Consider the following 27,966-nt stretch of genomic DNA (forward strand, 5'->3'; position numbering starts at 1 on the left):
TCCCGCAAAGAGCCCCCAAATTTTTTATGACCACAACCGATGTTAACCGCTGAGCAAACCAAATCCCAGGGAGAAACTTGGCTTACGGGTCATAGTCTTGTTTTTTGTATTCTGAAAACGAGAAGAAAACATACTGATCTCAGCAGCTAGAAATCCAGTAACACTTTTGGGATTTTAAAAATTAAAAGCAAAAGCATTACGTACAAGAATAAATGAAAACTTAAGCAAACAAGATTACAGTTGCACAGCTAAATTTAGTCTTACAACACATTCCCCCAAAAGACTCCCTACTTGATCAGGCCCACAAGTAAACACCTTCCAGGCAACACTCCCTTACAGATGTTTAACAATAAAAATCCAGTAATATTACCCCAGGCAAACTTCTGAAGCTTCAATAGAAGCATACAACATGACCTCTAACTCTCTTCCACTTGCTGTGGAAATCCAAGCCTTCAGAACAAGCCTGCATGTTGTAGCCCGAGGCTTCTCTGGCTCGACTGGATGCCGATTCAAACTTCCTCTACTCCCAGCCTAGAGCTACAACTAACAGCTCCCAGCTCAGCTCTAGCGACTCTAAAATACCTTTCTCCCCCTTTCATTTCATGTTCCATTGTCCTCACACCTCTTTGAACCTCAAATCCTTCTTAGTATAAAATCTTTCATGTTTCTATTTTTTCCTCTGCTTTCAGGTCAATAAAATGTTATTTACCCTGTCCTGTTTACCTATGGAACTCCTGCAAGGTACAAACATGTTTCTTGATACCTCTGACTTCCCTTTGATATTCAAACAAACTCAGCTTATCTAAAAATGCAAATATTAGATCCAACCTATTCACTTGTACCTCAAACCTATCGCCTTTATCCTTTTGTGTTTTAAACCCCCCAGGCAACCTGTCTTCTATGAACTTTTTCCCAGCTTAATTAAATCATCTACACACGCATGCACAGCCTGCTTCACAGAATAACACATTATTCCCCCAAAATAATTTTTAAAACCTCCATTCCTCACACCTTGGGGACCACTGGAGATCTATTCCTCTTGCTTAAAGCTGGGAAAATCATCCAATTTCTTTTCCCATCACGCGAACTGAAGTGAGCTGTAGCCCACACAAGATCAAATCTGTAACTGTCTTCTGTGAGAAACAGATAGATAAATTAAACAAAAGAACTTCTAACCTGTACAGCCCATCTACATGGCAACATGGCATACTTTGGGAAGTTCTAAACAGAAATGCAAACTAAATACCTTTTACCTTTAAAACACACTTTGATATTATGATCCACATGAAATATGAACCAACATATTCGCAACAACGTTCAAACAGCATCAGCCCATTGGAAATAAAGTCGTGAGACCGGCCAGTCCAGCAGAAAGAAACCCTCCGACCCTCCCACTTCACCAAGTGTCAGAATGAACATGGTCCAGTCCTGGATGTGATTAACAGCAGAATCCAACTCTGAAATCACTTGTGCACTCGCTGGTGTCTCAGCAGGTGGGGTGAATGAGTGAATCCCTTCCCACACAGGGAGCAAGTGAATGGCCTCTCCCCAGTGTGAATTCGCTGGTGGGTCAGCAGATTGCATAATGCACTGAATCTCTTCCCACACTCAGTGCAGGTGAATGGCCTCTCCCCGGTGTGAATGCGCTGGTGTGTTAGCAGGCTGGATGAATGAGTGAATCCCTTCCCACACACAGAGCAGGTGAATGGCCTTTCCCCGGTATGAATTCGCTGGTGTGTCCGCAGGTGTGAAGAGTCTTTGAATCTTTTCCCACAGTCAGAGCAGGTAAACGGCCTCTCCCCAGTGTGAGCTCGCTGGTGTTTTAGCAGGGTGGATGAATCTTTGAACTTCTTCCCACACTCAGAGCAGGTGAATGGCCTCTCCCCACTGTGAGCTCGCTGGTGTTTCAGAAGGTTCGATGAGTGTTTGAATTGCTTACCACACACGGAGCAGGTGAGTGGCCTCTCCTCAGTGTGAACTCGCTGGTGTGATATCAGATGGGATGAATTACTGAATCCCTTCCCACACTCAGAGCAGGTGAATGGCCTCTCCCCAGTGTGAACGCGCTGGTGTATCTGCAGGTGGGATAGCCGACTGAATTCTTTCTCACACTCAGAGCAGGTGAATGGCCTCTCCCCAGTGTGAGCTCGCTGGTGTGTCCGCAGGTTGGATAACCAAGTGAATCCCTTCCCGCAGTCAGAGCAAGTAAACGGCCTCTCCCCGGTGTGAACTCGCTGGTGTGCTTGCAGTCGGCAAAACTCAGTGAATCTCTTCCCACATTCAGAGCAGGTGAACGGCCTCTCCTTCGTATGAACTCGCTGGTGCGTCAGCAGGCTAGATGACCGAGTGAATGCCTTCCCACACTCAGAGCAGGTGAATGGCCTCTCCCCAGTGTGAACTCGTTGGTGTGTCTGCAGGTTGGATGGATCACTGAATCCCTTCCCACACTGAGTACAGGTGAATGGTCTCACCCTGGTGTGAACTCGCTGGTGTTTGAGCAGGTTACACGACTGAGTGAATCCCTTCCCACACACGGAGCAGGTGAATGGCCTCTCCCCGGTGTGAATTCGCTGGTGATTCCGCAGGGTGGATGAATCACTGAATCCCTTCCCACATTGAGAGCAGGTGAATGGTTTCTCCCCGCTGTGAACTCGCTGGTGGGTCAGCAGGTGAGACGCATGTCTGAATCCCTTCCCACACATGGAACAGGGAAAAGGCCTCTCTCCAGTATGAACTCGCTGATGTGAAAGCAGATGGGACGAATCATTGAATCCCTTACCACACTCAGAGCAGCTGAATGGCCTCTCCAGAGCATGAATTCGCTGGTGTGTTTGGAGCTGGGATGAACCACTGAATCCCTTCCCACACACAGAGCAGATGAACGGCCTCTCCCCGGTGTGACTGCGTCGATGAGTTTCCAGAGCAGACGGGAACCGGAATCCCTTCCCACAGTCCCCACATTTCCACGGTTTCTCCATGGTGCACGTGTCCTTGTGTCTCTGCAGGTCCAACAGTCAGTTGAAGCCTTGTTCTCACACAGAACCAGCCAATAGAGACATATAATGTCTCTCCCTCACTGTGAATGGTGATGTTTTTTCGGGCTATGTAACTGGCGAAAGCTCTTTCCACACTCACTGCACTGGAAACACTCTCACTCGGATGTGTGTGTCTCAGGCCTTTTCCAGTCCCCCTGATGTTTAGAACCTTTTGAAGCCAACACAACACAGAAACATTTCTCCTTCCACATTCAAAGGCCGATGATATTTAGGTCCTGATGAGTTGCATGACTCTGTCAGATTCTGGCCCGAGTTATCTGCCTGCAAATCCTCCTCTTCTAATTTCCTATGATGCGAGTTTACAAAAGTAATCACTGTTAGTACAGGGTAGAAATTCGGAACAGACAATTCTAGTTTCTATGGAACATTCTTTCCCCTCTTCTTTGGGCTGCTTTGGGTGTAATCTACAGGACTGTTTCACTGGGTTACGATGCAGGCAATGCAAGGAAGAACTTTATTTAGGTAGCGAATGGTCATGACCTGGAACTCATCCCCTATGAGGGTGGTGGAAGTGGAGAATTAAAAAATGAGATTGGATGGGCACTTGAGGGAAATAAACTTGCAGGAGAACAGGATATAGAGGGGGAATGGGACTGACTGGATTACTCTACAGAGAACAAAACAAAAACAGAATTACCTGGAAAAACTCAGCAGGTCTGGCAGCATTGGCGGAGAAGAAAAGAGTTGACGTTTCGAGTCCTCATGACCCTTCGACAGAACTTGCGTTCGAGTCCAAGAAAGAGTTGAAATATAAGCTGGTTTAAGGTGTGTGGGGGGCGGAGAGATAGAGAGACAAAGAGGTGGGGGGGGGGAGGGGGGGTGTGGTTGTAGGGACAAACAAGCAGTGATAGAAGCAGATCATCAAAAGATGTCAACGACAATAGTACAATAGAACACATAGGTGTTAAAGTTAAAGTTGGTGATATTATCTAAACGAATGTGCTAATTAAGAATGGATGGTAGGGCACTCAAGGTATAGCTCTAGTGGGTTTTTTTTATATATAATGGAAATAGGTGGGAAAAGGAAAATCTTTATAATTTATTGGAAAAAAATTTTACTCTACAGAGAGTCGGCATGGACTTGAGTTGCCAAATGGACTCCTTCTGTGCTGTAATGACTCTATGACTGGAAATATATAAAGTAGCTACAGTACTATATTCCAGGACTAGAAATAATAATAAATGTATTTTACTGCAGAATCATCAGTAATATATCTAATATGTACCATATAACAACACCAGATTCTGTCCTATATTAATTCACTGTCCCCTGAAATGTCAGCCATCTCCTGGGGAAATCATCCCTTTAATTGTGAACATTAGGAAAGAGACCATGCTTTTAGCCAGACAAATAAATGTGTCAAGCTGAGAGAGCAAAGGATGTCAATGTCTTTAAGAGAGAGAGACCTGGGCCAACCTTTCCAGAGTCTGCACCCTCCCTGGATTCACTTCCTTTTCCTTCAGTTCCTGCAAGTCAACAATTTCCCCCCAGAATGAGAAAAGAAATGGAAAGGGGGAGAAAAAAAAGTGTTTTACTCACAGATGTTGGACACAGGAGGAAGTTTTATTCTGTGTGAAGCTCAATCTTCATTCACACAAATCCCGCACCCTGATTGGCTGGAGGACCAGAGTCCTTCCGGTCCTCCGTATCTTCCCATTGGTCAATCCCTCAACACGAAGGGAAGGGGGCGGGCTCTCCACCGCACAGCTTCCCCTCTCGCGAGTTCTCCGAGCGGCTTCTCGCTCTGGTTGGAGCCATCAGCCGGTTGCCTGGAAACCTTGGCTCGAGGAGGTGGAGGGGGAGGGGGGACAATGGGTGGGGGCGGGGCTCCCGTGTCCCCGAGCCTGGCCTGCGGACTGGAACCCGAGGACGTCACCGCGGAGCAGAGTGATTCCTATTGGCTGATTCAGGCAGGGTTCCGTTGTGGACGTCACAACGTGGAAGTTGGACAATGAGCTTCAGACTAAAATTTCCTCCTCTGGGCAACATCTGTGAGGAAATCAATGTTTCCCCCTTTCCATTTCTTTTCTCATTCTGGGGGCAAATTGTTGACTTGCAGGAACTGAAGAGAAAGGAAGTGAATCCAGGGAGGGTGCAGACTCTGGAAAGGTTGGCCCAGGTCTCTCTCTCTCTTAAAGACATTGATATCCTTTGCTCCCTCAGCTTGATACATTTATTTGTCTGGCTAAAAGGATGGTCTCTTTCCTAATGTTCACAATTAAAGGGGTGGTTTCCCCAGGAGATGGCTGACATTTAAGGGGACAATAAATTAATATAGGACAGAGATATGTCTAGTGTTGTTATGTGGTACATATTGGGTATATTATTTACAGTTCTCTGGTAAAGTACACATTATTATTCCTAGTGTTCTGATATAGTAATGTAGCTACATTATAAATTTCCAGTCCTAAAGCCATTAAGACACAGAAGGAGAGTATTGGGCACCTTGAGTCCGTATCAACTCTCTGTAGACCAATTCAGTCAGTCCCATTCCCCCTCTGTATTCCTATAGCGCTGCGAGTGCCTTTGCTTCGAGTGCCCATCCAATTTCAATTTGAAATCATTGGTCTTCCACCTGCCTTGCAGGTAGCAAGTTTCAAAATATCACCACTCACTGTAATAAACTATATATATGAACATTTCCAATCATAGAGGTTATAGAAAGCAGAATTATCTATTCTAAATTTCTATCCAGTCCTGACAGTGATGGCTTTTGTAAACTCTTTTTATAGAATATTACAAGTTGAGGATTTGCAGACAGGAAAACCACAACAAACATTACATCAAGATCTGCCAGAGTCACAATTCATCAGGACCTGAATATCATCGACCTTTGAATCTAGAAGGAGAAATGCTTGTTCTGTCTGCTGAAAAAAATTTCAAACCTCAATGTGACTGGAAAAGCCCTGAGAGGCACACACTCGGATGTGAATGTTCCAGTGCACTCACTGTGGAAATGGTTTCAACCAGTTACACAGCCTGAACAAACATTGCATCATTCACTGCAGGGAGAGTCTGTACATGTGTTCCGTGTGTGGACGAGGCTTCAATTGATCATCGAACCTGGAGAGTCACAAGGACACCCGCACCATGGAGAAACGGTGGAAATGTGGAGACTGTGGGAAGAGATTCCGTGCCCCCTGTGAGCTGGAAACTCATCGACGCAGGCACAGTGGAGAGAGGCCATTCACCTGTTCCGTGTGTGGCAAGGGGTTCATCGATTCATCCACCTTGCAGAGGCACCAGCGAGTTCACACTGGGGAGAGGCCGTTCACCTGCCCTGAGTGTAGGAAGGGATTCAGTAATTCATCCAACCTGCTGATACACCAGCGAGTTCACACCGGGGAGAGGCCCTTCACTTGCTCTGAGTGTGGGAAGGGATTCAGTGATTCATCCACCCTACAGCGACACCAGAAAGTTCACAGCGGGGAGAGGCCATTCACCTGCTCTGTGTGTGGGAAGGGATTCACTCACTCATCCCTCCTGCTAACACACCGACGCATTCACACTGGGGAGAGGCCATTCACCTGCTCTGAGTGTGGGAAGGGATTCACTCTGTTATCCAGCCTGCTGAAACACAGACGCATTCATACTGGGGAGAGGCCTTTCACCTGTTATGAATGTGGGAAGGGATTCAGCCAGTCATCCAGTCTGCTGGGACACCAACGCACTCACACCAATGAGAAACCTGTTCAATGCCCTGATTGTGGGAGTTCCTTCAGAAACTCTGCCTACCTGATGGTCCACCAGCGCATTCACACTGAGGAGAGACCGTTCAGCTGCTCTCACTGCGCAAAGAGGTTTAGAACATCGTCCAACCTACTGAGGCATCAGCGAGTTCACACCGGGGAGAGGCCATTCACCTGCTCTGATTGTGGGAAAGGATTCACTCAGTCATCCCACCTGCAGACACATCAGCGAATTCACAAAGCAGAGAGGCCATTCACCTGCTCCGTGTGTGGGAAGGGATTCCCTTCTTCGTCCAAGCTGCTGAGACACCATGGCAGTCACACCGACTAGAGACCTTTTAGATGCTCTGACTGTGGGTGTTATTGTATCAATTAGAGGTATAGACAGGTGGAGGGCATTGAATGGATGGTTACTTGAGTACATATAAAGAGACACTTACACAGCCTGTAGTTAGGAAGTATATACCTGTAATGTTTCACTCTGTGAATAAATCTAAACCAAATAACGATTGACTCCACCTGGATGGCAGGATTTTAACATTCATTGCTGTCAGGGCCTCTTTCCCAACTCCAGTCGATGTTTCGGCAGCTTCAGGATCCATTTCCCCTCGGGAAGCGGGCAAATCCGCAAGTTCTTGTTTGGATCATCGGTTATATTCACCCGCATCCTGCGAGGAGGCCAGATGAAGGTTATGGCTGAATGCCCGATTGTTGTTGGGGCCCAGGGGATGGAAGCAGAAACTTGAGTTGATCACTGGGCAGTGGGTGTTAACATACTGGTATTGAGACTTGCTGGTGGGCACGCAGTATTCCCCTTCTCCACTCTCGAGTTGATCGCTGCCAGCACGTATAACCGAATGCTATTGAGACGCGCTGGTGGGCACACAATATTCCCCTTCTCCTTGGTATGCCACCTGTGTTGGGTCATGGCAGACATTGGAAATTTCCAGGGGACAGCTTAGGGTGGTGTTAAATCCACACTCAGCTCTCGTCCCCATCCCTACAGGATGTGGGGAGGCAACATTATTCCCTTTCTCCCTGTTATGGCACAGCTGATGGTAAATGCTGAGCTGCTCAAACCCCAAAGGGGAACTTGAAACAACTGCCACAACTGTTTTGCAATTTGTATAAATTTTGAGGTGCGTGACTTGAATTCAGTAGTAATGAGACCACCAAGTCTTATAAGTTTCTTACAAAACTAAGTTAAACCTTTATTGATAGAACAAAAGATTTTACATACACACATAGATCTACAAATTCCTACTATGATAGCTTCTAAATCCCCTAATTAATCTAACTCCCAGTTACACTTTTGTTAAGGCAACAGTAAGACACATAGATTTTAAAAGACTCAGGCAAAGAAACACGATACCCTGAACAATCCAATTCAAAGTGAGTTTTCTTAACTCTGTAGGCAGCAGATTGAGGCTTAGATGCAGGAGGCTTTTTCACACTTGTGTTAGATCTTAGAATTCCTACCCTTGCACACAACCTTCTCTCCTCTATACCTATTTTCCCCTTTGAATGTAAATTACTTTGTTTCACGATGTCTTTGGACTTTTCCCTCTCTAATAATAAAATCTACCATAGTTCCAATTTTACCAGTAATCTTTGGGAAAAATAAATACACTTTTTTCACTTCTGGCTACGTGTAACATTTCACTCCCTTTTTTGAATTCAAGCTAGTCTGGTCTATTGAAAAAATGCAATTGCTCCATTTACACCTATGTTTATCTCCTTAACACTTCAACCCTAGGTATAGGCACAGACCCCTCTATTTTACCAAAAATTCCAATAACATTATGAAAATTATATCTTCCTGACATTTCCCTCCTTATTAAAAAAATGAACCATCATAACTTAAAAAGACGGCTTCATTTTCTGAACCCATCTTACCTTACCTCTTATACTTATTACACTATAACACAACCAGATGCATACATTAACATAGCAATATATACGCAAAAATACCTGGAAAATCTCAGCAAGTCTGGCAGCATCTGCGGAGAGGAACACAGTTAACATTTCGAGTCCGAATGACCCTTCAACAGAACGCTGTTGAAGGGTCATTCGGACTCGAAACTTTAACTGTGCTCCTCTCTGCTGAGTTTTTCCAGGTATTTTTGTTTTTGTTTTGGATTTCCAGCATCCGCAGTTTTTTGCTTTTATAATATATACGCAAACCCTTGGTATTAACAGAAATCATGCTAGTCCAGTGTCTCGGTCTTAAATGTCCAATTTTCCCTTTAAGCTTCAACTCTTGACAATGCATCTGCAATCAGATTTTCCTCGTCCCGCTACATGTATAATCTGTAGATTAAATGGTTGCAGTAATGAACTCCATCTAAATAGCCTTGCACTTCTGTCTCGATATTTATCCAGAAACTTTAAAGGATTGTGATTTGTATAAACAATTTTCTCTGACTAATTGTTTGCAACCTAAATTTCAAAATGCTGCAATGCTAACACCAACACCAGAGTCTTCTTTTCTATCATTGAATATCTTCCCTATCGTACATTCAACTTCCGTGAAAAATACCCTATCGGTTGTTCAATTCCAGTGTCATCGTCTTGTAACAGTATGACACCAATGCCTATATAACTTGCATCAACGGCCAACTTAAATAGCTTAGCGCAATTGGGTACAGCCAACACTGGCGTTGTGGTCAATATTGTTTTCAAACTGCCTTCTGACACTCCTGTATCCATTGAAACTTCATGTTCTTTTTTAATAAGTCAGTCAGTGGAGCGACCTCTCTGTTAAAACTTGGTGCAAATTTCCGATAAAACCCATTCCTACCCAGAAATCTCAAAACTTCTTGTTTTGCTGTAGGCGCAGGGAAATCCATGATAGCCATGACTTTCACATCTCTCGGAGCCACCTTACCATGTCCAATGGTATGGCCTGGACATGTAACTTGCTCTTTTTCGCAAATTCACTTCAAGCCAAGTTCACCACCAAATTAGCTTCTTGTAATTGAGTAAATAATTCTTCCAGATGTTGTAAATGCACCTCCCACATCTGACTGATGTCAGGAAGATATAATAATGTCCATATTGTTATTGGAATTTATTGTAAAATAGAATCTGTATGTGTGTGTGTGTGTGAGAGAGAGAGAGAGAGACTTAACTGTATTAGAGACAGATAGTCTGGTTTGATGTAAGAAGAGAAATTAGGTTTGAAATGTGAATTAGGTAAACACGGGGAAGCTTTAGAATGTAAAAGCGTAAAGGGGGCAATTTGCATGTTTTAATAAACCAGACTAGATTGTTTTCAGAGGAGAGAAATGTGTCACCTAGCCAGGTAAAGTTAAGAAACAGTGTGTTTATTTTTCTGAAAGATTACTGGTAAAACTTAGTGCTATGAAAGAGTTTTATTATCAGAAAGATAAAGTCTAAAGGCAGAGTGAAACAGTTGGAATTTGCATTCAAAGGGGAAAATAAAGGAATGAAAGCTGTGTGTAAGGGCAGGCATTTTTAAGATCTGACAAGTGTGAAATGCCTTCAGTCTGTTTGTACCAAACTGCTGCCTCCAGGGACTGAAGTTAAGAGAATTCACTTTGCACTTGACTGTTCAGGGTATCGTTTACTTTGCCTGGGTCTTTTAAAATCTATGCATTTTACTGTTGCCTTAATGAAAGTGTAATTAGGAATCAGATGAACTAGGGGATTTAAAAATTATTGTAGCTGTAATTTGTGGATGTATGTATGTGCTTATAATCTGTTCTTTTATTAATAAATGTTTAATTTAGTTTTATAAAAATGTATTAAGACTCAGTGATCTTATTTATTACTGAATTCAAAGCCCACATCTCAAAACATACAAATTGAAAATTAGCTGTGACAGTTGTTTCAAGTTTCCCTCTGGGGTTTGAACAGCTCAGCATTTACCATCTGCTGTGTCATAACACTGAAAACTATCATGTCATCAATTTTCACAGCACAATTGCTCAGACTTGCAATTACTTTGTCAGTCTTTGAAATGTTGCAGGAGCATTTTTTTACCAAATGGTATGACTTTAAACTGATGTGGTCCATCTAGCATCATAAAAGCCGATATCTCCTTTGCTCTCTCTGATAAAGGTACTTCCCAATATCCTCTTAGCAAGTCAATCCTTGTGATAAATTTTGATTGTCCCACTTTCTCAATACAACCTTCCAACCGTGGTATTGGATATGAATCCGCTTTTGTCACTGCATTCACCTTTCAATAATCCACACACAGTCTTTGTGTTCCATCCGGTTTCAGTACCAGCACAATAGGCGAACTCCAGTTACTGCAACTGGACTCAATGATATCATTTTGAAGCATGAATTCGATTTCTTCCTGTACTTGTGATAACTTTGCTAGATTTAATCTATCAGGATGTTGCCTTAGTGAAGCTGAAACCTCCCTAACTTATTCCCACAGATAGCTTCGTGTGACTGCAATAGCTTCTCCAAATCATTTTGACACTTGTCTGGAAAGTAATTCAATAGTACATTTAAAGTTTCAAATCCCCCCTCATTTTCCAATTTTATGAGAGGAAAATCAATTTCAGAATCCTGCATTTCTACTTCTTTCTCGATTTCTACCACCACTAATACCTCCTTTTGGTCTTCTTCTCTGTCAAAGTACTTTTTAAGCATATTTACATGGCACACCCTCTGCTTCTTTCTTCTATTTGGTGTATTCACTAAATAATTTACTTCACACAATTTATTTTCAATCCTGTAAGGCCCACTAAATCTCGCTTTTGACGAGTCACCCAGTACTGGTAACAGAACTAGCACTTTCTCCCCAGCAACAAAACTATGAACTGTAGCAGTCCTGTTTACCTTCGCTTTCATCATTTGCTGTAATATCACTAAATGTTTCCTAGCTAACTCACATGCTCTGTTCAATCCCTCTCTGAAATTTGATACATAGTCCAGCAGAGTAGTTTCTGAATTTTAACCCACCAATTTCGCATGAATCAATTTCAGTGGTCTCCTTACCTCATGACCATAAACTAGTTCAAAAGGACTAAAACCAGTCATTGCATTAGGAGCATCCCTAATAGCAAATAACAATAATGGAATTCCTGCTTCCTAATCCCGTGGATAATCCTGACTATATCCCCTCATCATAATTTTTAGAGTTTGATGCCATGTTTCCAAAGCCTCTTTTGGCTCAGGATGTTAAACTGTTGACTTAAACTGTTTCATTCTCAACCTGTTCTTTACTTCCTTAAACAGTTGGGACATGAGGTTTGAACCCTGATCTGATTGTATTTCCTTAGATAAATCATATCTTTTAAAAAATTTAGTCAATTCTTCCACAATTTTTTTGTTGTGATATTTCTCAAATGTATTGCTTCAGGAAACCTGGTAGACACATCCATTATTGTCAGTAAGTACTGATTTACCACTTTTAGTCTTAGGGAGGGGTCCTACACAATCAACCATGACCCTCACAAAATGTTCTTCAAATGCTGGAATTGGAATTAAAGATGTCAGCTTAATCACTGTTTGTGGTTTCCCTATTACCTGACATGTGAGACATGTTCTACAGAATCTGTCTACATCCCTATGCAATACAGGCCAAAAAAAAATGTTTTTGAATCTTCGCTTGTGTCTTTCTAATTCCTAAATGTCCCCCCAATGGAATTTCAAGAGCTATCCTCAGAATCTCATCTCTATATCCAAATGGTGTTACAATTTGATGTACCTCCCTCCAGCTTTCATTTGTTGAAGCATGATAAGTCCTCCATATTGTCATTAAAACATTATCCTTAAGGTAATCACATTCTGGAATACATTTTGCCTCTGTTTATGAGTAAGCTGTCTGATAGAATTGTCTTATTTGTGAATCCTTTTTCTGTAACTCCAATAACTGCCTTGAGGTAAACACTTCATTGTCTTCCAGTCTTTTTTCTTGAACAACCTTATTAAACACAGTGTCAGCTAATTGGATTTCCGCACCTTCTCTCTGCCTTTGAACTTCCTGTTCTTCTTGTTTCAAAATATGAGCTTGTGATCCTGGAAACAATCCAGGATACTCTCTCTGCAACACTTCTGTTGAAATCACTTCAACAGGCTGCTCAACGCTCATAGGCAGCACTCAGATCTGTGATCCAACTATATCATTACCCAAAATAAATTGAACCCCTGCAATGGGCAAATTTTCCACTACTCCAACAATCACCTCACCTGTTTTCCACTTACTCCTTAAATTTACCTTCCACAGTGGAATAGGTTTAGCATCTCCATGAACCACACCTGCACCTGCATTACTCCCTCTGAACAACAAACGTCACTATCCCACAATATTTAGCCCCCGTATCTCTTAAATTTTTAACATCTTTATCTACTCCACTCTGTACACATGACAAGACTTTCCATTCATACACAAAGTATTTAAACATTTCTGCAACGTTCTCCTCAGAATTCTTTTGGGTAATTTGTGAAAATATTCCCACTTTTTTACCTAACCCTCATTCTTCCTGTTTAACTGTACATAAAACATCGTTTTTTCTTGTGCCTGAACCTCAGAACCCACAGTACTTCTATTTCCAGAACTTTTCTGCATCCCAATAATTCCACAGATTTTCCCTGCAATTTCCAAAACACTGACTTTGTGTGTCCAACTTTATTACAATGAAAACACTCAATTTTCGAATGTCACTTCTACCCTCTGCACCTTCCTTTTTATTCTGTGAAAAAGCTTCCTGGGAATTTCCACCTACTCCTCTTTCCTGACTACCCACCTTCCTTTCACCTTCCCACTTTCTATCCTTCTCTGATTTAAAAGGGTGATGAAGAAAATGTTTAGCTCTAAGAAGTAACTCATAATCATCAGCTATCTCTGCTGTTTGTCTTGCCGTTTCAACCCTCTGTACCTCCACATGAGTTCTCACTTCTGAAGGGATTGAATGTTTAAAATCTTATAAAAGAATTACTTCTCTAAGAGCTGCATATGTTGTCTCTATCTTTAATGCCCATATCCACTGGTCAACATTACTTTGTTTTACTCTCTCAAACTCAGTATAAGTTTGCCCAGGCTGTTTTCTCATATTCCTAAATTTCTGCCTGTATGCCTCAGGAACCAACACATATGCACTCAAAGTAGCCTTTTTTAATAACCACATCATAGTTCATTGACACTTCTTCTGACAGTGAAGCATAAACCTCATGTGCTCTACCCACCAACCTGGATTGTAACAACAATGTCCAGTTTTCCTGTGGGCCATTTCATCTGCTTAGCTATCTTCTCAAATGAAATAAGGAATGCTTTTCTAAATTTACTATTTCGAATTCACTTTCTTGTTTTCTTTCTCTCTCCTGCTTTTCTGCCTGTTCCTTTTGAAATGCCCTTTCTTTTTCCTTCTCTGCCCTTTCCTTTTCTGCTGCCTCTAGCTCAAGATATTTTCATTTCTTTTGCTTGTTTGTGTTCAACTTTCTTCACTTGTAACTGAAGTCTCCCTACCTCCAGCTGTAATTCACTAGTGTGAGGTATCACTTCCAACTTTAAGTGCTGTGCTATACCTTAAATTATGTCTGTTTTCTTTGCCCCTGCAGGTAACCTCTCCACCAAATCCATTAACTTAACTTTAGTTACCTCTTGTAAACCAGCCAAATTTAGAACTTCAACTCCCAGCCAAGTCTTAGCAATTGCCAAAGCCATATTACAGTCTCACCACTTCAAGAAAAACCCCTCACACCAACTCCTGAATTCAAAATGCTTCTTGTACTCGTAACCTTCAGATTCACCAACTCCAATCCAGTCAAGGAATTTCAAAAACATCCTGCAAAGACCCCCCAACTTTGTTATGGCACAGCCGATGGTAAACGCTGAACCACTCAAATCCCAAAGGGAAACTGGGAACAACTGGTACAATGGTTTTGCAACTTGTGTAAATTTCAATATGCCTGCCTTGAATTCAGTGATAATAAGACTACTGAGTCTTATAGGTTTTTTATAACACTAAATTAAACCTCTAATTAATATAAGAAATGATTTTACATGCACACATAGATGCATTTGACGTAGTCTACTTGGACTGCTGCAAGGCTTTTGATAAGGTCTCACATGGGAGACTGATAACGAAGGTAAGAGCCCATGGGATCCAAGGCAATTTGGAAAATTGGATCCAGAATTGGCTGAGAGGTAGGAAGCAGAGGGTGATGGTCAAGGGGTGTTTTTGTGACTGGATGCCTGTTCCAGTGGGTCCCTTGCTGTCTGTGTTATATATAAACAATTTAGGCTTCAATGTAGGAGGGTGATCAGTAAGTTCGCGGATGACACGAAAATTGGTGGAGTGGTAAATAGTGAGGAGGATAGCCTTCGATTATAGGAGGATATAGATGGGCTGGTCAGATGGGCTGATCAGTGGCAAATGGAATTTAATCCAGATAAGTGTGAGGTGATGCACTTGGGCAGGACATACAAGGCATGAGAATACATGATGAATGGTAGGACCCTGGGAAGTACCGAGGATCAGAGGGACATGTGTGTGCATGTCCACTAGTCTCTTAAGGTAGTGGAACAGGTGGTTAAGAAGGCATATGGGATACTCGCCTTTATCAGCCGAGGCATAGAGTGTAAGAGCAGGGATGTTATGCTGGAACTGTATAAAGCATTGGTTAGGCCACAGCTAGAGTATTGCGTGCAGTTCTGGGATCTGCATTATAGGAAGGATGTGATTGCAATAGAGAGAGCGCAGAGGAGTTTTACCAGGATGTTGCCTGGGCTGGAGAGTTTTAGTTATGAGGAGAGATTGGATAAACTGGGGTTATTTTCCTTGGAGCAGAGGAGATTGAGGGGGGACATGATTGAGGTGTATAAAATTATGAGGGGCATAGATAGGGTAGACAGGAAGGAACTTTTCCCTTTGGTGGAGGGATCAATAACTAGGGGGCATAGATTTAAGATAAGGAGCAGGAGGTTTAAATAGGAAGTGAGGAAGAAATTTTTTACCCAGAGGGTAGTGGGAATCTGGAACTCATTGCCTGAAAGAGTGGTAGAAGCAGAAACACTCATAACATTTAAGAAATATATGGATGTGCACTTGCAATGCCATGACATACAAGGCTATGGGCCTAAGTGCTGGAAAATGGGACTAGAATAGTTAGGTACTTGTTTGACCGGTGCAGACTCGATGGGCCGAAGGACCTTTTTCTGTGTTGTAGACCTTTGTGACTTTATGACTATGGGATCTACAAATTACTACTATGAAAGCTCCTAAATCCCCTAGTTAATCTAACTCCTAGTTACACTTCTGTTATGGCAACAGTAAGACACATAAACACAATTCAGTTCAGAGTCAGTTTTCTTAACTTTAGCTCTTTGTAGACAGCAGTTTGAGATTTAGATGCTGGGGGCTTTTCACACTTGTTTTAGGTCTTAGAACTCCTGCCCTTACATACAACCTTCTCTCCTTTATACATATTCTCCCCTTTGAATGCAAATTCCCATTGTTTCACTATGTCTTTGGACTTTTCCCTCTCTAATAATAAAATCTATCATAGTACCAATTTTACCAGTAATCTTCAGGAAAAATAAACACACTGTTTCTTCTCTTGGCTACCTGTAATATTTCGCTCCCTGTTTTGAATTCAAGCTAGTCTGGTCTATTTAAAAGTGCTAATGTTCCATTTACACCTATGTTTACCTCATTAATACTTCAAACCTAGCTTATCTTCTGTTACATCATAGCCTTCAGACCAGCTGCCTTTAATTCAGTTAAGTCACACACACACACACACACACAGACATAGATACAGACCCCACTATTACTCTACTTTACAATAAATTCCAATAACATTATGAAAATTATTATATCTTGCTGACACTCCCTACACCCAACAACGAGATTCCTAGAAAGAGGGACCCCTCTGGGTTATATGGATAAGTACACATATAATTAAAGCAGTAGGTTATGTGTGGACTTAAAAGATTCTCCAGCTCCCCCTTCACCTGTATCCACCTTAAGGATAAATCTTATTAAGTATTATTTCTCCCTAGCCTTCAACTGTCCCAGTCCAAAATTCCTTTTACCTTTACTGTCGCTGACCATTACCTTCTTAATCATCTTAATGTCAGTTGTAGTTGATGTCACCCCGGAGACTCAAGTATGGTTTACGATCGTTTCTTGCACAAGCGATGCAGGGAGAGTCACATTGGGCAGTCCAAAATGAACTCTACGGCTGAAAACAAATCACCAGCTTAAACACACTTGCAGTCACGTAGCTTTGTGGTTGCACATCACATGATTTTAGTTACAACGGATTCAAACTTCTGATGCTCGAGATACAATTTCAACAATCATCTCTTTATTCCATCTGCTTTTTCTCCCCCCCCCCCCCCACCACCAGCCTGTGTACCAAGATCGACAGTCACTGTGGTTCTCATAATGACATCTGGCTCCTTATCTACACCGGTAACAGAGATAGTTAGCACCTCCAATCACTTTATACCTATCAGTAGTCAACTGATGTCTTTAGTCACAGGCTCTTATTTCAGTTTACTACATTCATCACTGTAACCACGTTGTTATGTGACCTTGCTGTGCTTACAGCACACCCCGCCCGCCCCCCCCCCCCCCCTTACCCTGGCTGGGCCGTATGTCTGCTGTTTTGTTGAACTGTCCTATTCGTATGCATTACGCTGGGTTGCTTTTTCCATCTTAGCCCCTACAAGTCAGTTTCTCTATGGAGGATGTGTTAGTGCCTAGATCATTGAAAAAAATGTTTGCTTACTCTTCAAGCCACGTTAACCATTTCATGTCGCGCCTCTAGTCTAGTTTCTGAGCAAGTCTGCATTATTATCCTGCACACACTGTCCTACTGTGTAACTCCTGTTAGCAAGGCCTATAAACTACTCCCACGAGTGGCCTCTTACCTTTACTATTGCTTATCTTCACCCTAACTAATTCTACATCTTGCTCTTTCAAGCCAAGGTCATCTCTCACCACTGTTCTGATGCCATCCTTAATTAACAGAGCTACCCCACCACTTTTACCCGGTTTCCTATCATTTCGAAATGTCAAATACCTTTCAATATTTAGGTCCCAGCCTTGGTCACCCCGCAACCATGTTTCTGTAACGCTAATCAGGTCATACATATTTATTTCTATCTGTGCTAACAATTCATCCATGTTTTTATGGATGCTGCACACATTCAGATACAGAGCCTTTAATTCTGTCTTTTTACCATGTTTGCACTCTCTGGTCTTATCTGCTGGTGCACTTGAAAATTCGTAATCTGTTTTTTTACCTGCCACACTCTGGTTATCATTATCCAAATCACTACTCTGCTCTGTTACCTTGTTGTTTCCCTTTAATTTATCAAATCCCCTCTTGCATGATTCTGCAAACCCCCCACCCCCCCCAACAACCCCACACCCATTATTTATTTTGAAGCCCTCTCTACCACCCTAGTTTTATGACTCACCAGAAAACTGGTCCCAGCATGGTACCGGTCTCAATGGTACAGCTCCCAATCTCCCCAGTACTGGTGCCAGTGTCCCATGAATGGAAACCCATTTCTCCCACACCAGACTTTGAGCCACCCATTCATCTCTCTAATCTTATTTACCCTACACCAAATTGGTCTTGGCTCAGGTAATAATCCAGAGATTATTATATATATATTTTTTGTCTTACTTATTCATTGGACATGATGGAAGGCCAGCATTTATTGACCATTCCTAATTGCCCTCTAATATCATTATTATTATATAATAATTATTCCAATCTTACTATTATATTACTTAAATGGGGACAGATTCCAGAACTTAGTGGGACAGTGGGATCTGGGTGTCCTGGTACATGAACCACAACAAGTTAGCCTACAGGTACAGCAAGTAATTAGGAAGCCAAGTGGGATGTTGGTGTTTATTGCGAGGGGGATGGAATATAAAAGCAGGGAAGTTTTACTGCAGCTGTATAGGGCCTTGGTGAGGCCACATCTGGAATGCTGTATACAGTTTTGATCTCCTTATTTGAAAGAAATATGTAATTATGTTAGAAACAGTACAGAGAAGATTAACTCGACTTACTCCTGGGTTACGGTGAAAGGCTGAACAGGTTGGGCCTATAACCATTGGAGTTTAGAAGAATGAGAGGTGATCTTATTGAAACATATAAGATTCTGAGGGGATTTGACAGGGTGGATACCCCGAGGACGTTTCCACTTGTGGGAGAGACTAGAACCAGTTTAAGAATAAGGAGTCAACCGTTTCAATCGGAGATGAGGATTTTCTTTTTCTCTCTGAGGGTGATTAGTATGTGGAATTCTCTTCCCCAGAAAGCAGCGGAGGCTGGGTCATAGGCAGATTTATAGAGATTTTTGATAGACAAGGGGGTAACGAGTGATGAGGGGAGGGCGGGGAACAGGAAAGGGGATTTCAGACCACAGCCAGGTCAGCCATGATCTTATTGAACGGCAGAGCAGGCTTGAGGGGCTGAATGGCCTACTCCTGCTCCTAACTCACATGTTCCTATGATCTGTTGGATGCCTATGAAGCATAGTTTGACTTTGACAGGTTTCGAATGAGGGTGAAAGTATCTTTAGCAGATCTGGAAATCACAACAAAAGACAGGATTGGAACAGCACTAATAGGTGAATGAACCCCAGGAATGACCAGGGAACAGTTAACAGGTGTTTCAGGTCTGCCTCAAAATATCATTATGTGATGAACTGCCCAAAATGGAAAATCAGGGTCTTCAAAGTGACACATGACACACAGAATTCTGAGGCTGAAGATGATCACTCAGAAGGAATTGTACTAGTCACAAGGAACTTTGGTCCAGTGATGAGTGTGTTAGTCACAGACTCATTCAACTGTGCTGTGTTAGACAGTGGCTGCACCTCATCAGTATGTGGATTGGATTGGTGAAAATGTTACCCAGGTTCACCTCATCATGAGGATCAACACAAGGTTAAGGAGTATGAAAGTTCTACTTGTCTGGGTCTGATGATGTCAACACACTGAAGTCACTAAAAAGAGTGGGGATTCCATGTAAAATAACTGGAGTCAGCCTCTTTATCAGTGTTAACTGTTAGACTTCACCCCGATGATACATTTGTCTAATTAATGAGACTTACATTATCAAATTGTACAGTATGTAAACTTAATGAAAAGTAATGAAAAGTCTTCAATTGCCTGTCTCTTTCAGTTCCAGATACTGTAATGTAGCTTTAAGGAAAAAAAAACTGGTGTTTAGGTCAGGAAGGGGTCAGAGCACCAGGTGTTCCAGGACACCCTGTTTAGATACAAGTTGTAGTTCACAGTTAGAAGGGACTCCAAGCTGATTGGCTCAATTTGTTGTGGGGAAACGAGGAACACTTTTCCCATTGGTCAAGAGTCACAAATATTTGTTTAAGAAGTTGTTAATTTTGTTGAACAGCTGCACCAACATGGGTTAAATGTTACAAAGTTACCTTCAAAAAGGTCCATTTGGTACCTTGAGTCCATGCTGACTCTCTGTAGAGTGACCCAGTCAGTCCCATTCCCCCTCTATATCCCTGTATCCCTGCAAGTTTATTGCCTTCAAGTGTCCAACCAATTTTCTTTTGAAATTGTTCATCATCTCTGATTGCACCACCTCATAGGCAGCGAGTTCCAGGTCATTCTCAATCGCTGTGTAAAAAAAACTTCTTCCTCACATCCCTCTACGCCTCTGACCTAAAACCTTAAATTTGTGTCCACTAATCCTTGTACCATCAGCTGATGGGAACAGCTTTTCTCTGTCTACCTTATCTAAACCTGTCATAATCTTGTACACCTCTATCAAATCTCCCCTCAACCTCCTGTGCTTCAAGGAGAATAACCCCAGCCCTAACATCTACAATAAAGAACAAAGAAACAAGATATGTTCATGCCTGGAACAGAATGGGAATGTTTGATTGTAATGGACAGTGAAGGAATTGGAATAACTCACCTTGGGTGTAGCTGAATGGAATCAATCAATCTGGTATCCATGCAGATTCTAGTGAAATTCAGGGATATGCTGATGAGATGAATATGTTGATAGGTTTCACTTGGAAATATTTCTACCATTTGCCTCTGTGCCCTTTTTTATATAAAGAAACCCACATTTAAAATCCAAGACACTACCTGAAATATCAGCATCATACAGGGAGAGATAAGCAAATCTCTTGAGACATATCCCCACCCACCATGTGAACTTTTAATAACATTGCATGAAAGTCAAAACTGTGAGACATGTGTGAGGGCTCAGACCTCACCCTGTATATTTTTCTTTTGTAAAATATACAGAGATATGCTCATTGCTATCTCTGAAAATTTAAAACTGGACTAAGACCTAAAAATGGCTGTCTCTATCTCTGAGCGTTACCCTCAAACAAAAGGAGCTGCCTGGCAGTATTGGAGAAACTGGCACCTTGTTTCCCTGAAGAGAAACTAATGACCTCCCTGTGGGCTGTGCAGACTAAATTCAAAGAGAGCAATACAAAGGCCATCTGTATTTCATAACCCAGGCTGGCCAGTAGGAGTCTGCTCGTCCCCAAAGGCAAAGGGCCCTGCAACCCTCCTTTCAATTCTTAATGGCTGAGACATTGAACAATCACGGGGATCTATACAAGGGATACATGTCCTTTGCCTTTACGGAGAGATGGGAGTCATGTGACATGGCCTCTGGCTTGTGGAACCCGTAACATTGCCTTGCTGTACTGCACAGTCTCAGTCTGCTTTTTACCATCTAACTAGCAGTGTCACAGACAAGGAGCTCTGGCCCAGGTTGGGCACCTCGCTGATTCTACTGGAAATTCTGTACCATCGTCTATAAGACTGATTCATCTCTAGATGCCTAACTCATCATGTGAAATCAACAGCCCTGGACAAGTGAATTATCCAGCATCAGTTTTCAGCTCACCGACCTCTGTGAAGGAATATCTCATTGGACTTTGATTCTGGGCTCTAGAACCCACATAAAACTGTATTTTCCTTTTTGCTGTGGTCTATGCACTGTAAATATTACTTTTTTCTATTCCTGTTTTCCTGTTTGAAGGCAAAGGAGGCAACGTTGTGACCCTCCTCCTGCATTTTGAGAGTGTGCAAATGAACTAGCCTTTTGAGTTCATCCAATCTTGAGTTTGCTGTGGGGTTATTAAATAGAAATTGGATCACACCAAAAATGAGGGGTTGGGAAATACTTATACAGGGGGAAACAAATCAAAAACACCTTTCTAGTTATGGACCGGTGGTGAGAGGAAAAAATGGTGCTATTTAAATTAAATCCTCTCCTGCCACACATGCTATTGGGATACCGGTGTGAGTGTGCAGATGTGATTTATTACATGTAAAGCAACTAATACACGGAAGCACATGATGAAATACACGGAAAAACGAGTCCCAAACATGCACAGCCACTTGACACCAAGTGTGGCATGAAATGGTTCATGTGGCCAAGGGAATGAGACATAATTGTAACATTGTCAAAGCATTGACATATACTCAATAGAGGAACAGAATTTAAAACAATTAGGATATAATCTATCCTTAAATGCCAACCATTGCCTATCTAGCATCATATTTTTAAATGTAATTTCCCAATCTACCACAGCCAACTTTCCTTCTGTGAGAAACACCTTAGATAAATTAAACAAAAGAACATTCCAGCCAGCACAGCCCACCTCCATGGCAACCTGGCATGTTCTGGGGAGTTCCAAAAAGTTTCAAACTAAATATCTTTTACATTCCAAACACCCTTTCATTCTGTAATTCATATAAAATATGAAACTAGATATTCACAACAAGTCTCAAAGAGCATCAGCCACTGGAAGCAAAGTTGTGAGACCGGCCAGTCCAGCAGAAAGAAACCGTCCAACCCTCCCACTTCACCAAGTGTCAGAATGAACATGGTTCAGTCCTGAATGAGATTAACAGCAGCAATAACAGTAGAATCCAAAATCTGTAATCAGTTGTGGACTTTCTGGTGTCTCCGCAGGCTGGATGACTGAGTGAATCCCTTCCCACACTCGGAGCAGATGAACGGCTTCTCCCCATTGTGAACTTGCTGGTGTGTCAGCAAGTTGGATGACTTAGTGAATCCCTTCCCACACTCTGAGCAGGTGAATGGCCTCTCCCCGTTGTGAACTCGCTGGTGTATTTGCAGGGTGAACGATTCACTGAATCCCTTCCCACACATGGAGCAGGTGAACGGCCTCTCTCCGGTGTGAACTCGCTGGTGTGACAGCAGGTGGGATAACTGAGTGAACCTCTTGCTGCACTCAGAGCAGGTGAATGGCTTCTCCCCGGTGTGAACTCGCTGGTGTGTCTGCAGGCTGCATAACCGACTGAATCCCTTCCCACACGCACAGCAGGTGAATGGCCTCTCCCCAGTGTGAATTCGTTTGTGTGTCACCAGATTCCATGAGTGAGTGAACCCCTTCCCACATTCAGAGCAGGTGAACGGCCTCTTCCCAGTGTGAACTCTCTGGTGTCTCAGCAGGTGGGATAGCTGAGTGAATCCCTTCCCGCAATCAGAGCAGGAGAACGGCCTCTCCCCGGTGTGAACTCGCTTGTGTGTCTGCAGGTGGGTTAAATGAGTGAATCCCTTCCCGCACTCAGAGCAGATGAATGGCCTCTCCCCAGTGTGAACTCGCTGGTGTGTTTGAAAGTTGCATAAATGAGCGAATCCCTTCCCACACTCGGGGCAGGTGAACGGCCTCTCCCCGGTGTGACTGCGTCGATGGATTTCCAGCTCAGATGGGAACCGGAAGCCCTTCCCACAGTCCTCACATTTCCACGGTTTCTCCATGGTGCGGGTGTTCTTGTGTCTCTCCAGGTTCGAAGATCAGTTGAAGCTTTGTCCACACACACAATGGTCTCTCTCCTCACTGTGAATGGTGCTAATGTTTTTTCAGGCTGTGTAACTGGTGACTGCTCTTTCCACAGTCAGTGCACTGGAAACACTCTCACTCGGGTGTGTGTGTCTCGGTGCTTTTCCAGTCACACTGATGTTTAAAACGTTTTGAAGCAGACAGAGCAGACAAACATTTCTCCTTCTATATTCAAAGGCCGATGATATTCAGGTCCTGATGGAATCAGTGACTCTGTCAGGTCTTGATGTGATGTTTGGTTTGAGTTTCCTGTCTGCAAATCCTCAACTTCTTAATATTCTGTAAAAGGAATTTATAAAAGTCATCACTGTCAGTCCAGGATAGAAATTCAGAACAGACAATTCTAGTTTCTATGGAATATTCTTAGCTTTTTAAAAATTCATTCATCGGATGTGGGCGTCGCTGGCCAGACCAGCATTTATTGCCCATTCCTAATTGCCCCTTGAGAAGGTGGAGGTGAACCATCTACTTGAACCGCTGCAGTCCATGTGGTGTAGGTACACACACAGTGCTGTTAGGGAGGGAGTTCCAGGATTTTGACCCAGCGACAGTGAAGGAACGGCCGATATATTTCCAAGCCATGACGGTGAGTGACTTGGAGGGGAACTTGCAAGTGCTGTTGGTGTTCCCATGTATCCGCCGCTCTTGTCCTTCTAAGTGGTAGAGGTCACGGGTTTGGAAGATGCTGTCAAAGCAGCTTGGTGACTTTCTGCTGTGCATCTTGTAGATGGTAAGCACTGCTGTCACCGTGTGTCAGTGGTGGAGGAAGTGAAAGCTGAACGGTTGTGAATGGGGTGCCAATCAAGTGGGTTGTAGTCGGTGGACAGGCTTTGGGGAGTCAGGAGGTGAGTTAGACTCTGCAGAATTTCCAGCCTCTGACCTGCTCTTGTAGCCACTAAAGCTGTAAATCTCCGTCCCACAGACTCTCGGTCCATTCTCACTCTGCTGTACCTAATATGCACCCTCCCAACATACCCACGCACACTGTTTCCCATCCAGGAGCTCAGGGATCTGAAGTTTTCCTGCAGGCTGCTAGGCATATATATGACTGGACTAAAAATGTGTAATATACAGTGTGTATCACTTGATTAGAGATACAGGGGGGAAGTGAGGAAGAGATTTATTAGGAAGCAAGCAGTCAGGACCTGGAACTCGCTGCTTAAGGGGGTGGTGGAAGCGCAAATGATCAATAATTTCAAAATGAAATTGAATGAATGGATGAAGGAAATCAATTTGAAGGAAATAAACTTGCAGGGCAATGGGGATATAGAAGGGGAATGGGACTGACTGGATTTCTCTACAGAGAATCGGCATGGACTCGAGTTACCGAATGGACTCCTTCTGTGCCATAATTATTCTGACTGGAAATAAATGTGTCAAGTTGAGGGAGCAAAGGATGTCAACATCTTTAAAAGAGAGAGACCTGGACCAACCTTTCCAGAGTCTGCATCCTCCCTGTGATGGAATATTCTCCACTTGTCTGGGTGAGTGCAGCTCCAATAACACTCAAGAAGCTTGACACCATCCAGGTCAAAGCAGCATGTTTGACTGGCACCCCATCCACAAACATTCACTCCCTCCACCACCAAGGCACAGTGACAGCCAGTGTGTACCATCTACAAGATGCATTCTGGGAACTCACCAAAGCTCATTAGGGAGCACCTTCCAAACCCATGTCCAGTACCATCTAGAAGGACAAGGGCAGCAGATAGATGGGAACACCACCACCTGGAACTTCCTCTCCAAGTCACTCACCATCCTGACTTGGAAATGTATCGGCCGTTCCTTCACTGTCGCTGGATCAAAATCCTGGAACTCCCTCCCTAACGGCACAGTGGGTGTACCTACACCACATGGACTGCAGCGGTTCAAGAAAGCAGCTCACCATCACCTTCTCAAGGGCAATTAAGGTTGGGCAAAAAATGCTGCCCTAGCCAGTGATGCCACATACATGAATAAATTTTTAAAACCTAGCTTCAGTACTATATTACAGGACTAGAAATCATGACAAATGTACTTAATCAGAGAACCATAAATAAGATCAGTATATCACAACATTAGAGCTATCTGCCAATATTAATTTACTGCCTCTTAAATGGACTTTCGGTGCTGCAATGACTGGAAATATGGAATACGATGTAAAAAATGAGAAATAATAAATTCACTTTTTCGGAGAATCACAAATATTGAGTATGTGCATATAACACTACACATGCTCTATCTAAACCCAAGACATGTTTTTGTTTTAGATTTCCAGCAGTATTTTGCTTATGTCCTACCTTACTCTACCGTCCCCTTAAATGTCAGCCATCTCCTGGGGAAACCACCCCTTGAATTGTGAACATTAGGAAAGAGACCATCTTTTTAGCCAGACAAATAAATGTGTCAAGTTGAGGGAGCAAAGGATGTCAATGTCTTTAAGAGAGAGAGAGACCTGGGCCAACCTTTCCAGAGTCTGTACCCTCCCTGGATTCACTTCCTTTTCCTTCGGTTCCTGCAAATCAGCATTTTTCCCCCCAGAATGAGAAAATAAATGGAAAGGAGGAAACATTAATTTCCTCACAGATGTTGCCCAGAGGAGGAAGTTTTATTCTGAAGCTCATTGTCTAACTTCCGCATTGTGACGTCCACAATGGAACCAGGCCTGAATCAGCCAATAGGAATCATTCTGCTCCGCGGTGACGTCCTCAGGTTGCAGTTTGCAGGCCAGGTGCGCTGACACGGGAGCTCCGCCCCCACCCATTGTTCCCCCTTCCCCTCCACCCCCTCGAGCTGACGTTTCCAGGCAACCGGCTGACGTCACCGGCCAGAGCGAGAAGCCGCTCGGAGAACTCGCGAGAGGGGAAGTTGCGCATGTGCAGGGGAGAGCCCGCCCCCCCTTCCCTTCATGCTGAGGGATTGACCAATGGGAAGAGTTGGAGGACTGGAAGGACTCTGGTCCTCCAGCCAATCAGAGCGCGGGCTTTGTGTGAATGAAGATTGAGCTTCACACAGACTAAAACTTCCTCCTGTGTCCAACATCTGTGAGTAAAACACTTTCTTTCCCCCCCCCTTTCCATTTCTTTTCTCATTCTGGAGGGAAATTGTTGACTTGCAGGAACTGAAGGGAAAGGAAGTGAATCCAGGGAGGGTGCAGACTCTGGAAAGGTTGGCCTAGGTCTCTCTCTCTCTCTTACGAGCAGGAGTAGGCCATTTGCCCCTCAAACCTCCTCCGCCATTCGATAAGATCACGGTTGATCTGTTTGTGTTTCGAGCTCTACATTCCCATATCACCCCCGATAACCTTTGATTCCCCCGGCTTCACAAGAATCTATTCACCTGCTTAAAAATATTCAGTGGCCCCGCCTCCACCGCTTCTGATGCAGAAAGTTCCAAAGTCGCACAACCCTCAGAAAGAAAAAATTCTCCTCACCTCTGCCCTGAAAGGACACCTTTTAAAACATCCTTTCCACGTCTACGTTCAGGATCTTATACACTGCAATCAGGTCTCTCCTCAGTCTTCTAACCTCCCGTCTCTCCAATCTTTCCTCATAAGACAACCCACTTATTCAACGTAGTAAACACCCTCTGAACTGACTCCCAACGCATTCACATCATTAAAGACATTGATATCCTTTGCTTCCTCCGCTTGACACATTTATTTGTCTGGCTAAAAGGATGGTCTCTTTCCTAATGTTCACAATTAAAGGGGTGGTTTCCCCAGGAGATGGCTGACATTTAAGGGGACAGTAAATTAATATAGGACAGAGATATGTCCAGTGTTATATGGTGCATATTAGATATATTATTTATGGTTCAGTAATAAAATACATTTTTATTTTTTCTAGTCTTCTAATATAGGACTGCAGCTACGTTACATATTTCCAGTCATCGAGTCATTATGGCACAGAAGGAGTCCATTCAGCAACTCAATTCCATGCCGACTGTCTGTACAGTAATCGAGTCAGTCCCATTCCCCCACTATATCCCTGTTCCCCTCCAAGTTTATTTCCTTCAAGTGCCCATCAAGTTTTATTATGAAATCATTGATCATCTCTAGTCCCACCTTCCTCAGATACATTGAGTTCCAGGCCATATATAAGAAATAGGAGCAGGTGTAGGCACATTCGGCCCCTCAAGCCCGCCATTCAATAAGACCATGGCTGATCTGCCCCAGGCCTCAACTCCTCTTTCATGCTAGCTCCTCATAACCCTCAACTCCCTGATATTACAAAAATCTATCTACCTCCTCTTTAAATACTTTCAGTGATCTCGCCTCCATAGTTCTCTGGGGTAGAGAATTCCAGACATTCACTGCCCTCTGAAGAAGGAATTCATTCACATCTCCTTTTTAAATGAGTGTCCTCACATTCTATAAGTATGTCCCCTAGTTCGAGATTCCCCCACTAGTGG

General features: G+C 43.1%; 2 protein-coding genes across 4 annotated transcripts in view; one reads left to right on the forward strand and one right to left on the reverse strand.

The window, feature by feature from the left end:
- Window positions 1–1,463: 1,463 nt before the first annotated feature.
- The window catches only part of LOC121273681 (zinc finger protein 229-like), a 37,636-nt gene continuing 11,133 nt past the window's right edge, over window positions 1,464–27,966 (reverse strand). The window contains exons 3-4 of one of the 2 annotated variants that reach the window (XM_041180832.1): window positions 22,690–23,504; window positions 1,464–2,850 (exon numbers count right to left, since the gene is read on the reverse strand). In XM_041180832.1, coding sequence (XP_041036766.1) covers window positions 1,464–2,850; window positions 22,690–23,504 — 2,202 coding nt within the window. Of the gene's footprint in view, window positions 2,851–2,886; window positions 3,060–22,689; window positions 23,505–27,966 lie in introns of those variants that run through there. The other variant, XM_041180833.1, reaches the window with a different exon arrangement.
- On the forward strand, window positions 5,009–7,813 carry LOC121273696 (zinc finger protein 239-like). Of its 2 annotated transcripts, none has more exons than XM_041180853.1 (2): window positions 5,009–5,176; window positions 5,790–7,813. In XM_041180853.1, the coding sequence occupies exon 2, from the start codon at window positions 6,148–6,150 to the stop codon at window positions 7,075–7,077; it is 930 nt and encodes a 309-aa protein (XP_041036787.1). In that variant the 5' UTR covers window positions 5,009–5,176; window positions 5,790–6,147; the 3' UTR covers window positions 7,078–7,813. The 2 variants fall into 2 exon arrangements, with proteins under 2 accessions (XP_041036787.1, XP_041036788.1); XM_041180854.1 differs by having other exon boundaries at window positions 5,009–5,166.

This window comes from Carcharodon carcharias (genome assembly GCF_017639515.1).
Source record: "Carcharodon carcharias isolate sCarCar2 chromosome 27 unlocalized genomic scaffold, sCarCar2.pri SUPER_27_unloc_1, whole genome shotgun sequence".
Taxonomy (NCBI): domain Eukaryota; kingdom Metazoa; phylum Chordata; class Chondrichthyes; order Lamniformes; family Lamnidae; genus Carcharodon; species Carcharodon carcharias.

Coding starts and splice junctions, on each gene's coding strand:
- LOC121273696 (XM_041180853.1), top strand. CDS start 6,148: ATGGAGAAACGGTGGAAATGTGGAGACTGTGGGAAGAGATTCCGTGCC.